This window comes from Podospora pseudopauciseta, chromosome 3 (genome assembly GCF_035222475.1).
Source record: "Podospora pseudopauciseta strain CBS 411.78 chromosome 3, whole genome shotgun sequence".
Lineage (NCBI taxonomy): Eukaryota > Fungi > Ascomycota > Sordariomycetes > Sordariales > Podosporaceae > Podospora > Podospora pseudopauciseta.
The window spans coordinates 3,576,051-3,588,401 of record NC_085893.1 but is presented as its reverse complement, the minus strand read 5'-3'; the positions used below and the strand labels follow the sequence as shown (position 1 = coordinate 3,588,401).

The 12,351-nt window shown below is 52.2% G+C and overlaps 5 protein-coding genes and 1 non-coding gene across 6 annotated transcripts; 2 read left to right on the top strand and 4 right to left on the bottom strand.

The window, feature by feature from the left end:
- Positions 1–738: 738 nt before the first annotated feature.
- Positions 739–825, bottom strand: QC763_0058380. The gene has a single exon. It is a non-coding gene; the product is annotated as a tRNA-Gly (tRNA).
- Positions 826–1,000: 175 nt separating this feature from the next.
- QC763_310200 (uncharacterized protein) lies at positions 1,001–3,370 on the top strand (the record flags this gene model as incomplete). The annotated part of the gene is made up of 2 exons (XM_062911474.1): positions 1,001–2,274; positions 2,344–3,370. Exons 1-2 carry the CDS (start codon positions 1,784–1,786, stop codon positions 3,368–3,370), a joined length of 1,518 nt encoding a protein of 505 aa, XP_062767505.1. The 5' UTR covers positions 1,001–1,783.
- Positions 3,371–3,644: 274 nt separating this feature from the next.
- Positions 3,645–6,730, bottom strand: QC763_310190 (uncharacterized protein). Its single transcript, XM_062911473.1, has 2 exons — positions 5,950–6,730; positions 3,645–5,872 (listed from the first exon to the last, which is right to left on the bottom strand). Exons 1-2 carry the CDS (start codon positions 6,337–6,339, stop codon positions 4,220–4,222), a joined length of 2,043 nt encoding a protein of 680 aa, XP_062767504.1. The 5' UTR covers positions 6,340–6,730; the 3' UTR covers positions 3,645–4,219.
- A 222-nt stretch (positions 6,731–6,952) lies between these two features.
- On the top strand, positions 6,953–8,300 carry QC763_310180 (uncharacterized protein). Its single transcript, XM_062911472.1, has 2 exons — positions 6,953–7,585; positions 7,646–8,300. The coding sequence occupies exons 1-2, from the start codon at positions 7,223–7,225 to the stop codon at positions 8,150–8,152; spliced, it is 870 nt and encodes a 289-aa protein (XP_062767503.1). The 5' UTR covers positions 6,953–7,222; the 3' UTR covers positions 8,153–8,300.
- Positions 8,301–8,327: 27 nt separating this feature from the next.
- Positions 8,328–10,598, bottom strand: QC763_310170 (uncharacterized protein). The gene is made up of 2 exons (XM_062911471.1): positions 9,067–10,598; positions 8,328–9,004 (listed from the first exon to the last, which is right to left on the bottom strand). Exons 1-2 carry the CDS (start codon positions 9,447–9,449, stop codon positions 8,731–8,733), a joined length of 657 nt encoding a protein of 218 aa, XP_062767502.1. The 5' UTR covers positions 9,450–10,598; the 3' UTR covers positions 8,328–8,730.
- A 1,003-nt stretch (positions 10,599–11,601) lies between these two features.
- Positions 11,602–12,348, bottom strand: QC763_310160 (uncharacterized protein; the record flags this gene model as incomplete). Its single annotated transcript, XM_062911470.1, has 1 exon — positions 11,602–12,348. The coding sequence occupies one exon, from the start codon at positions 12,346–12,348 to the stop codon at positions 11,602–11,604; it is 747 nt and encodes a 248-aa protein (XP_062767501.1).
- Between the last annotated feature and the right edge of the window lie 3 nt (positions 12,349–12,351).

Here is a 12,351-nt window from a genome sequence, read left to right as displayed (position 1 = left end):
AGACAGATGGGAGGCACAGCTGCTGTGTCGCTTGTGGAAAAGTCTGACGTGTATCGGCTGCCGCGAGATTGGAGAGCTCTGTTCTGTGATAGCAATTAGTATTACAGCCAATGAGATGGCGAGTGGCATCAAGTTTCTAATTCCACCGATGCTCATATAACTCGTTCGATGAAGGCTTCATTCAGCCTGGTGGGTTAAACGGCAATGCCATGCTGCTTCACCTCAACATGCGTGACTTTCGAGTCGTTACTTCGCCTTAGGACGTCAAGTTTGTGAATATGAAGAGGGCACGCAGAAATCGGTGTCTTTCTCAGAGACCACAACTACTCCAACCGCTCAACATAAGCAAGTCTATGGTCTAAACAATTTAACAAGACAAATAGACCCGTTACAATGTTGTCACCGAGTTAGCAGTGGAGTCACATTTACCTCTCCTCGCGAGTCTTGAACTGGGTAGGTATCTAACTAACACAAGTCCCAACCCTGAAGTACCTAATCCGTTTTCAAAACACATGCCCATCAACCGTTGTTTCCAGTTGAGCATCACTCTCATACCTCCACTCTTTGGTAGTCCTCGACCAGGTAACCTCAGATGAATCCATTGAACTGTACCCAGTTCGGGCCGAGGGGTCCACCGCCCCTTCCCGACTCACCTCCGCTCCTTCTGCCAAAAAGAAGTTGACCACGCCTGCCATGTTAGCACCAAAGCTAACCAAAAAGAAGCGAATCAGTATCAGCTGCGCGATCCGAGATTCGAACTCGGGTCCCTCGCTTGTCCAAGAGCGAGATGGGAAGCGAATATTCTAACCACTGAACTAATCGCGCTGTCCTTGCGTTGTAGTTGTTGAGGTTGGGTGTGGAGATATGCGTTGTATAAGGGCCGCAGGTAGTCTTTATCAAACGGAGTAATGGTTGCATGGTTGCACAGCATATTGCGTTTGATAGCTCTAGGTACATAGATATCACAATCTGACAGCTATCAAGATCAGGGCCAAGGTCACTTGAATCCGTTTGTTCCAAGAACCTACACGTGAAGCCATCTCATCAAACCCACCTGACCACGGAGAACCGCAGAGTGAGGCTTGGTTTGCGACTCAACATAAAACGGCATTTCGTCATGACTGGCCATCTCAGCAGATAAAAATAGCATTGGCTCTTCTATCACAATTCCATTGTCAAACTTTCAAGTTTCCATGCCACGGCATCATCCCGATGGAAAGAGGCATATGGATCAAATGCTATCAGTCCGTTTGCTCCGGAAAGACACCGGCAATTGGCTGTCTATCCGGAGACAGTACCGAACATTGATTGGTGGCGGGCCCGGTCTTGATTTATGGCTTGCATTCAACATGGGGGGAGGTGATGACCTGCTCGCCTCACTGGCTCATTGCATGTCATGATCAAAGTGTTTTTTCTGTGAGAATCCTGATGAAGATTCGGAGTCTGACCACAAGCTTCACTTTGAAATGGAAGGCTGAGCTTCATGTGGGAAGGTGCTGGACAATCAACGCACTGAGGCCCATCGTGCCATTATTGGCCACGAGAGGAGATGGGTGGCACAGGATGTTGGTGTGAGAGAATCAGCCAGATTTGACAAGCAATGATGCAGATGATGAAACTGTCGAGCAAGTTGAAAAGAAGGTGGTTGTCCGCCATAATGCCTCCTTCCCAACATTCGAACAGGCAAAATTTCAGTCCCACATGGTGTCATACTCTCCAACGTGTCTTCCCCCTTAATCAACCACCTGATTAAACCCCACAATATTAGCTGACTCTGACCAGCATGTCCACCGGGAAACTGGCAACTCTCTCCTCCTCCAACACCACCGCTTCAACAACTCAGCCTTCTTTGGACGACATTGAGAATTTGTTTACTACGTTGGCATCCCATCCGGTCATCAAGCAAGTTGCCTCCATTGGCGCCGAGAACAAAAAACTCCGGAAGGAATACAGCGATCTCGAACGTGACAACACCCATACACTCAGGCAGATTGCGAGACTCCATGAAAGTCTAGACGCAGCTAGGAAGCAAGGTGATGATGCTTCCAAAAAGCTCCAGGATGCCTTGAAGCAGAAGCAAACTCTTGAGTGCCAATACCTCGAGGCCAAGAAGAAGCTCGCCGACAATGAGACGCAGCTGGGCGACGAAAGGGGGAAGATGCAGCGGCAGATTGACTCCGTGAAGCAGGAGCTGAGTGAGGAGACAGCCAAGCTTGAGAGATTATCAACGTTTTCAGCCAGGCTGGTTCCCATTACGGAAAATATCAAGCACATGTATGTCCTCCTCACTCTTGTTCAAGTTGACTATGATATGATTGCTAACTTTGAAGGGTGAAGTTGCAGTATCATGGACTCCATCCGCACCTCTGCCGTCAAACTGGCCGAGACATACTTTTGTGATGACCTGCCCCTGAATGGTGTCAACTGGACCACGATCAAGAGCCACCCTGCTCTGAGCCGCACTGATCGGATCCTCCCTCTCCCCGTCTCCAACTCCGCAACCGCCAAACACATGCGAATAGCCACTTTCCTCGCCATTCTTGGATATGAGTTGCGCAATGCCATCTTCCAGCCCATCTATCTCCTACACAAATCCTCCGAGCTAAATAAATTCCTCGACCATCTGGCCGAAGAAAACGAAGAGGTCGAGGCTCACCTGCGCTCAGTACTCTTCCGGACACTTGCCGAGTACAGGAACATCACTGATTCCATCAGCACCGAATGCACCGATTCCGTGGTAAGATCCGTCGCAAGTTGCTTCGAAAGCCTTGTGCTGGAGGCCAAACGCCACCCATTTGTTTCCGAGTTGAAGACATACTGTGCCAAGGCTTGCAAGGAGTGGGAGTACATCCAGAGGCTTGAACGACGAGTGGAATTTGAGACGGACCCAGAGGACGACGATTTGAACAACAAGAAGCTTTGGCTGCCGCTCAGCGCCAAGTCTTCATGCTCGCTCGAGACATCTCCTTCAAAAGCACACGCCAATTGCAGCACCAAGACTGCTTTGAAGGGGATCCATAAGGGAGCAGCATCGAGCGGGACGTCTTCTCCTCCTCTTCGTTCACCGGTCGAAGCCACATATTTTCTGGATGTTTTTGTGGTCTGGCCAGCTGTAACGACCGAGCAGGTGAGCGACACGGCGATATTATCTTTGGGGTACTTTGTTAGTGCCAGAGAGATCACCGCCGCGATGATGGAGCAGAGGGAGCTGTCTGCTACCAAGGACCAGCATAGGGCTGCCAGAGGTGGCAGGAGGAAGTCGAGGGCCATGTCGGTTGCTGGTCATTCCTTTGGGGAGAATGGAAATGCCACGGGTTGGTCTGTGTCTTTTTTATCCGCACAAGTTGGAAATGGGCCAAAGGAAAGCTGAGGAGGAGTAGACCGAGAGTATCGCAATGATGGACTGATGTTTGGCCTAAACGATGATTGGATTGGGGTGATGATGGTGATGACAATGACAGTTTGATGATTTTTGACATGATCGGATTCTAATTACATGGCAGTTCATGACAAGTAGAAATAAGTAGTGATACATCACCAACCGTCGAGTACAGCATTCGAAGCAATTTGTGATGAGAACAATGTAAAATGTCAATTAAACAACCAGTGAAGCCTGTCAAGCCGGCACCACCACCACCCCGATATCGTCGACAGTAACCAACCAGCAACCCCTGAACGCAAAACGCTTGGCCAGACTTTCCCACCCAACCCCATGCGTTCCTTGAAAATGGTTTCAAGAGCCAAACAGAAAAAAAGGAAAAACACAAAATGGTTAGGGGTATTATAGAAGTTTGTGCCAGCCGTCCGTCCGTCCAGTAAAAAAGAGACACCAGAGCGCCAAGTAAGAAAAGTTTCCCTAGTTTTTGTCCAGTTTCAGAGTTGTAATGATGATTTTGCAGTTTCCATCCATTGGCATCCAGACCCGGAGAAGAAAAAAACGGAGACAACCTCGCAACTCCTGAAGAAATGCAAAAATGTCCTGTGTTACCCCCCCCCCCCTCTTTCCTTTTTCCATGTGATGATGATGCTGCTGAAAACCTGAACCGAAAAAAACCGCAAACTGGGTGTTGTGTGTATGTGTGTGTGTGTGTGTGTGTGCTGAGAGGGGTGTATACAAATCCGAAGCCGACAAAAAGCCAAACAGTAAGGGATATCATGTCATATCCTGACTCCTCCTCCTCCTCTCCCTTGCCACTTTCCAATCATTTATCGTCGTACTTCAAATCCTCACCCTTCTCCCCCCCACAACCGCCCCCCTACTGGGCTCCCTATTCCCGTTCATCACAGTTGGCGCGCTCTGCACGCTAACATCCCTCCTCTCCTGCTCCCTCCCCCTTGGCCCGCTGCCACTCTTCATCGTCTCAGTCGACACCTTCCTCGACAGGGTTCCCTGAGATCCAGCAGCACCACCAGGACGCCCGGCACTCCTAGCCCGGACTCTCCGATCTCTTATCTGCTCTAGAGCCTCCTCCCTCGTCATCGTCGGCGTCAGCGCCGGGTTCGTCACGTCAAAGCTTGGCTTGTCCCACTCGTTTTCACTCCCGGCTGAGATATTCCCTCGGTTGGGAGTTTGGTATTGCTGTTCTTTTTGCATCTTCATGATCTTGGAAGCGAGGTTCGGGTCCTTGGTCTCGTCTTTGAGTGGCACCTTTGTCGTGGTTGTCACAACAGTAAGCGCGGCTTTGGCGGCGGCTTCCCGGAACCGATGAAACGAATTCGAGGTGTGAGGACGCGGAGCAGGGGCTGGTAGCTCGTTGCTGAGGGTCTTGACAGATGGCAAAGGGTCGGTCGAAGGCGCGGCAGAACGGGGGGACGGTTCCTGATGGACGGGAACAACAGGCTCTGGCACAGGATGCGGAACCGATCTATGAACCTCGACATCCGATTCCGGTTCCTCTTGCTGAAGAACCTGCTTTACTGTTGCGGCTGGGGCGGGTGCTGGAACGGTGGGAATGCTTAACGTCAACGCTGGGCTCTCCTCTCTATGGGGGGCGTCGAGCAACGACAGTAGCGATGTCCTGTCCTTATCAAGCATCGCGAAATCTGGCGGGTCAACGCTCGGCGTGCGAGAATAACGTACAGGTTGCTCAACCGGTGTAAAGAACCTGTCATTCCGAGAGCCCAGCTCCTCCCTGAGCATGTCGGTCTTGGAACGCTTTGGTGAGGCGAGATCAGGAGACGGCTCGGCGTTGCCTCCAATGATGACAGCGTCGGCAGCATCTGCGATTCTCAAGAGACTGGGTCGTTTGCGTCGGGGGCTGGATCGACGACTAGTGCTTGTGCTCCCTCGGCTTGAACTGCTTCGACGAAAGGCTTTGGCCGCGGCGCAGACTCTCAACCGGCACTCGGTCTCGAGGAACTGCACTTGCTGCACTGCCCTGTCGGCGCGCTGCTTCTCCCACTCCCATTTCCGGGTGATCTCCTCAAAGTCGGGTACATCGGACGATGATGAGCTGATGGAGGATGTCCGTGGTCGCTTGCGTGGCGTAATTCTCTCGTCGTCGGATGCGGGGCGTTTGCCCTCCTCGGCCACTAGCCGGAGCTGCTTCTCTTGTTCGACCATCGTTTTGAGCGAGTCACGTTCCTGCTCAAGTGTCTTGATCTTTTCGAGAGCCTGCTCAAGTTGGTTCTGAAGAGCTACAAGCTGGTATTTGGCGGTAAAAGCGTCCTGTGCCCGTTCAGAGCATAGCTGCTTTTCGCGATGAAGCTCCTCTTCGGTCGACCTGTGGGCGTTCCGAGAATTCTTGAGCTCTTCCTGAAGCTTGACAAAGGCACTCTGGGTCTTGAAGGTCTCCTTTCGGGCGCGACGGATCTCCTTCTCCCAGAGTTCTTTGGTGTGTTCGTGTGTCTCCTTTGCGCGTCCATAGCTCTCCTGTTTTGTTTATTCCCGCATTAGTCTTTGTCTGCTTGGCGCCCGGATTAGCTATCGGAAAAGGACCGTAAACATACCATTACTGTCTCCAGTCTCTCGCCCACTTTTCGTTCCCGTTCTCTCCCTTCCTCTACCGACCTCCTGAGCATTCTACACTCGTCACGGTAGCGGCGCATTTCGCTCTCGGCCTCCTCCCGGCCAAGCATGGCGCGCTTGAGGGCGGCATCGGCGGTCTTGCGCTCGAGTTGTTTTGATTGCACGGCGAGCGAGTTGAACTGGTTGATCTTTTCGTGAACCGAGCTGTCGCGCGCATTGTCCGTGGAAGCTCCGAGGGTCAGGCCGCGACCTCTAGTCTGGGTGGGCGAGAAGAGAGCGGGATCGCGCTCGCGTTGTTGGTTATGCGACATGGGCTGGAGGGGTGTTGTGGTGGTGGTGCCGCCACCGGCAGGACTCGACGGCATAGACATGGTCGAGTGTTGAAGGTATATGTTATTGTGGTGTCATGCAAAGCGATTCTGTAAAGGACTGATGTTGGGTTTGCGCAGTTGGTAGGTGGTTTGCCGAATGACGACAGGGTGTTGTCTTGTCTTTTTGTCTTGCGGAGGGGGTGGTGGCTTCTCCCCGTGCGTCGAAGTCTATTTACACCCTCACTCTCGTTTGTTATCAGGGTTCGGATCAAGATAAAAGCTCGTGTCGTGCCCAAAATACCATGGGTAGGATACGGTTGTGGTTGTGTGTAAAAGTGTGCTAGACCTGCACCATGAAAAATGTGCGACAAAAAGGGTGAATGCAATGGCAGGCGGTGGTCAGTCATAAAAGTCGTGATCGCAATCTTGGGATTGATAATCTGGAAATTGTCCCACTGAGGGAGAGACAGGCCAGAGCGTTATTAATTTTACAGGGTTGCTGTATTTACCACTGACCTGCCCAGTGCTTTCTTCAGGCCATTTTGACCAACCACAGCCCGGCATATTGTACTGTGGGGAGTTGCTATGGGCGACGCGTGAGCTAGCTTCGCGGTCCAAAGCGGGGCTCTCAGTCATCTGCAGCTTCGCTCCAATCCGAGATTGCGGAACGGCTCACCGAAGCAGAAGCACAGGGGGGGTTAATGGTCACTCATTGATTGCAGCAATCGCGGACCGTCAGTTCCCATCCCTCCGTCGCATCCCACTTCTCAGCCTCGCATGGCCGGTTAAAAACAACGTTGGAGATCTGGCCATACCGGACTTCTCTTCCTACATACCACCTCTTGCTGTACGGAGTACAATATCCGTTTGTCCACCGTTAAACACCCCAATTGAATCTACTTGTCCCCAAGCTCTCCTGAATCCCTCTTGTAAACCCCCCCCGATGGCCTCCCCCGAACCCGCAGTCCGGCGGCGCAAGCCCGAGGCCAAAGACTCCTCTGCCTCAGAAACCGAACAACAGCTCCCCCTCAAACGAGTTCAGACGCTCTCCTCCTCAGAATCAGAATCCACCAGCAAGAAAACATCCCAACCCGTAAAGAAGCCAAAGTCCAAAAAGAAAAAGTCCAAAGATGATGTCGACGAGTACGACACCGCCAATATCGCTCTCGACGCCCTCCGTGTCATCTCTTTCCTCTTCCTCGCCTCCTGCGGGTTGAGCTACCTCGTCTCCAACGGCGAGACCTTCTTCTGGGGCATGTCCAACCCCCCAAAGTATCTAACCAAAGCCTACTACAAGGAGCTCTTCGTGCGTTTCCCCCGCCCCCTTTCGACCCGCCCCCTTTCAGTCACTAACACCCCCCCGCAGCAAGGACCGATCTACCTCACCCCAGCTGAGCTCTCCCTCTACGACGGCACCAACCCCGACCTCCCCATCTACCTAGCAATCAACTGGACAATCTATGACGTCTCCTCCAACCGCCGCACCTACGGCCCCGGCGGCTCCTACCATTACTTTGCCGGCTGCGACGCCGCCCGCGCCTACGTCACGGGTTGCTTTGCCGAAGACCGCTCCCCCGACATGAGGGGGGTGGAAGAGATGTACCTCCCCCTGGACGACCCAGCCGTAGACAAGCACTTCTCCCGCGCGGAGCTCAAGGAGATGAAAAAGAAGGAGAGGGAGGAGGCGTTGAAAAAGGTGCACGACGGGCTGAAGCACTGGGTTGATTTTTTCGCAAAGAGCGACAAGTACAGAAAGGTCGGCTATGTCAAGATGCCCAAGGGGTGGCCGGGGACGGAGCCGAGGAGGCCGTTGTGTGAGGCGGCGGCGAAGGGGAGGAAGGTGAGGAAAATTCCGGGGCAGAAGGATGAATAAGGTTATTAGCTATATAGGTATAGTCAAGAAGCGAGTTTTGTTTTTCCGGGCTTTTTTGGGGAAGGGAACATTATGGATGTATCATATACGTGGACTTTTCTGTCTAGTCAAATTGTCATACAAAACTTCAAGCCATATTACGTTGCATTTTTCATGATCACCATACTTGGCATATATTCTTGAACAAAAAGGTTACCATAAACAACACCACATATAAATTTTGATACAGCTAAAAAATGCAATAGAAAAACACATTGGTTTCCTTTTGCAATAAGCCCCAAGTCAAAAAAACAATAAAAAAAAGAACACCGGGGCGATATCATGCAACCACAACAAAGAATTATGTACACCAAGATATCTCCCCCTAGAATTGAACAACATAAAACGACTCCATTCACCAGGCTCTTTCTCTCTTTGGTATCATCATCCCCACTCACCCAGCCCCAAAACCCGAGGGCTAGATAGGTAGCCTCCTGTTTATCCCTTTGAAACAAGTCCCAAAAAATATTAAATTCCTCCTCCTGCCTTTTGAAATTGAAAAAAACATCACTCTAATACCCAGGTGGTAAAAAAGGACATTAAAGAAGCATGGCGACAGCACCGGCGGCAAAGAGCACAAAGGCTCCTGGCGCGGCGAGCATGCCAGCACCAGCCGTGACGCTTGGGGAGGCGCTCTCGGAGGTCTCGGTGCCGGGGGCGGTCTCGCCATCGGGGGTGGTGCCGGTGGGGGGAGTGGTGGGGGAGTCGGTGCTGCCGGTCTGGCCGCCCGAGGCGCTGCCGCCGGGGAGAATGGTCTGAGCCTGGGCGGCAAGGGCCTTGTAGTTGGCGAGGGTGCGGTTGGGGTTGGTTGCTCTGTTTTGATGTGTTAGTTTATCATATCTTCAGTTTGAAGAGGTAGAGGGGAAAAAACGTACGGCTCGTTAATGACCATGGACATGCCGTTCTCGCAGTGACGGCCCTGAGCGCAGTAGAGCCAGAGGGGGTTGGTGTTGTTGATCTGGATGGTGTAGGTGGGGATCATGCCCATCGAGGCAGAGGCGGCCACGGGCTGGAAGCCGGAGTGGAAGCCGGTAGCGTTGCTGTGCATGGCGATGGGTTGGCATGGCTTGTCGAAGGTGGACTGAGTGACGGTATGGTTGCCAGCGAGGAACTGGAACTGGACAAACTCGCCTGGTGCGGCCTTGATGTTGTCCGGGGAAAAGGTGAGGCTGCCGTTCTGCGCAACGGTGACAACCCAGGTTCTTTGAGCGGAGGCCAAGCTCGCGAGAGCGGCAAGGGCAAGTGTCTTGAACTGCATTTTGAGGTATATGTGTGTGTGGGTTTGTGTTGTTTGGTGATAAAATAAAAAGGGGAGGTTTGAAGCGAGTGTCCGGCTCGTCGAAAAAGAGAGTGTTTGTTAAGTTGTTTTCTGATAATAAAGCGACTGGCGCTGTGTGAATATTACAGGTCTAGCCTGGTAGTTGGTAAAGGGTCAAAAGAATGGTTGACGGCGAAGAAGAGAAGAGAGAGGAAAAAGATTAAGAAAACAGGACGACACCTGAACTGAAGACTATGGACAGATGAAGAGGAAAAAAGAGAAGGTCAGGCCAGGAGGTCTGGGACGTGCCGTGATTTAAAGCATGAATATGGTCCCGGCGGGAAAGTGAAGGATCGTCTGAAGGTGCACTCGCACGCATCCACCTGCAGCGCATCTCGAGACATCCGAATGGTAGGGGGGACAGGGGGTGCTTGCAAGGGCCGGGGGGTCCAAGGTGAGGTCTTTGAAACGTCTCGACGTTTTGACCGCAACCTCTCGGCGCTAGGCTAGGAAAGCTGCGATGCCACCAAGAAAAACCAGAGGAAATTGGTTTATATCAAGGATCAATGCTGAACGAGGTCCTTCTCGTGTTTGCAGCTGGCAATTGATGTTGTTGCGAACGCATCATGAGTTCGTCTGTGTGGTGGCAAGCTATCCTGAGATGGTGTTTTGGGGGACATGGATGAGAATCTCACTGGTTCCAGACTGCTGGGAACAAGCCATCTCTCTCCCGCCTCGATGCGGCGTTTCACTAACAACTACCCCTCGCTTGGCTGCACCAATACCTATGGCACTTTGTTAGCACCTTGTCAATGTAGTATATATTCATAGCAGCCGCCCGGATGTCTGTGTCTTCCGTGTGGCTTTGAAGGTCTTGGGCTTGCTTCTCTTGCGTGGCCAAGTCCTGACAGCAAAAGGATAAACGCCGTGGTCAAAGGAAGCGCTGCAAGTGCCGGCTGACGATGAAGCCTCTGATCCAGTGCCATCGCCGGCCACAGCCCCGGGGAGCAAGCCACAGCGGTTGCTGCCCTCGTGGCCCTGGGGCGGCTGTGGCCAGCATGGAGAAGAAGTCGAGGTTGACGTCGAATTGAGTGGATTCGGACACAGATGGAGCCGAAATAAGGTTTGCTGTTGTCCAGTTGGCGCCGCTGGAAGAGCGGGTGACCGTGGAGGCTCTCCAGAAAAAACAGGGGTTGGCAGGGGGGCCGCCCACCAGACCTATGCACGGGCTTCTTCTGCCACAGAGTGCGGGTTCTGTGACGCATGTCAAACAGCTCTTGGTTTCAGCCTTCTCCCCCAAGCGCCTCGGCTCACACAGCGACATCTTCTGGTCGGCGCTTGCTGCTGGGGTTTTTTTATTTTCTGTCATCCATATCTTAGCTTTTCCCCTACGGAGTGCAGGTCCCGTAACAAGCATTCACCCTGTCGAAACATCCACGGCAAATCCAAGGAGGACTATAATTCGTAGCGTCGCTTTTGTTTCTCATTGATAGCTTTCCAAGATTCAACAGCCCGATCTACCAAAACATGTATACGCACCGACTTTTGGAGAAGCTGATGGGGGTGGTGGCGGATTCGCAGCATCTTCCTAACTCATCGTCCGAACTGACGCTTCGATTCATGGTCTCTTGTCGTTTTATGTCATGTGCCAGCATCGGAGTCATGTCTAAAGACTTGTTTGTATTAGAAGGCCTTCCTAGAGGAGGACTCCCTTCATCAATCCCCTCAAAGTAGACTTAGTCCGACTCCATCTGCCTTTTCCTAGACGCCTTGTATTCTATTCCATCCCACGCCCCCAACCCCAGAAAAGCAGGAACAACAAAGCACGGGGCCAATAAACATCACCCTCCTGCATCGGTACTGGCCCGGCTTAAACAACGAACCTGTTCCGTTGCGTCTCCTGGCCGGCATCTGAAAGATGATCGGCCGGATGTTGCGTGCTGGTAAACCCCCTCTCTTCCTTACCATAACACTATCCGCTACCCATCCGCCATAAACCAACTCAACGGCGGCCATCCACTTTGCCTTTGCCTTGAAGATGCCGTATAAATAGCCTCACAACCAAAGCCCCACTGTCCATTCAGCCTTGTCGTCGGTGACCACCGTCCTGGCTCTTGCCCATATGCTGACTGTCCCCAACTCCTCCATAACCTCAAAGATCCAAAACCAACTGCGCCGCCACCTTCTCCAAATCTTCCACCTCCAAAAAAACCCCCTTCCTCTCCGCAGCCGCTCGCGCGATCGCCTCCCTCACAAAAACATCCATATACCCCGACAGAGCATTGTTAGCGTCCTTGGTGATCTTGGTTTCCTTGTGCTCAAACAGCTCGTGAACGATCTTTGAGAGTAGCTCAGGCGGGATCGACTCCCTCTCGTCGTCTTCGTCGTCTTCGTCGTCTTCGTCTTCTTCCTCCTCCTCCACTTCTGGCTGGGTTCGTCGTCTGCCAGAGTCGTTCTCCTCGTCGGAGAGTGTGGCTTTTCTCTTCTTGTTGGCACCAGTAGTGGTATTGGCTGTTGCGCGTTTACTCGAGTTGGCTGCCGTTTTTGCAGCAGCGCTGGACTTGTTAACGCTCCCGGCTGGTCGACCGCGGCCGCCCGCACCGGTAGACTGTTTTGGTGGCATGCTGATATACCTAGCAAGTCGAATAGTTGTTCTGCTAAGACTTGAGATGAAAGGTGATTTCGACGTTAGGTAGGAATATGGGGCGGTTGGGGTTTGTTTAATTAATTGAACAAGGTTGGAGTTGAAAGATTGAAATTGGGAAGCGTGACGCGACTGGCCAATTACGTAACGTGACCGTTTGTCAGGCGAAGCATCACCATTCTGGTCTTCCATCCATATCACTGGCAACCTTGGTGTTGATATATGGAAGGAAGTATATCTTTTACAAAATGACATCTC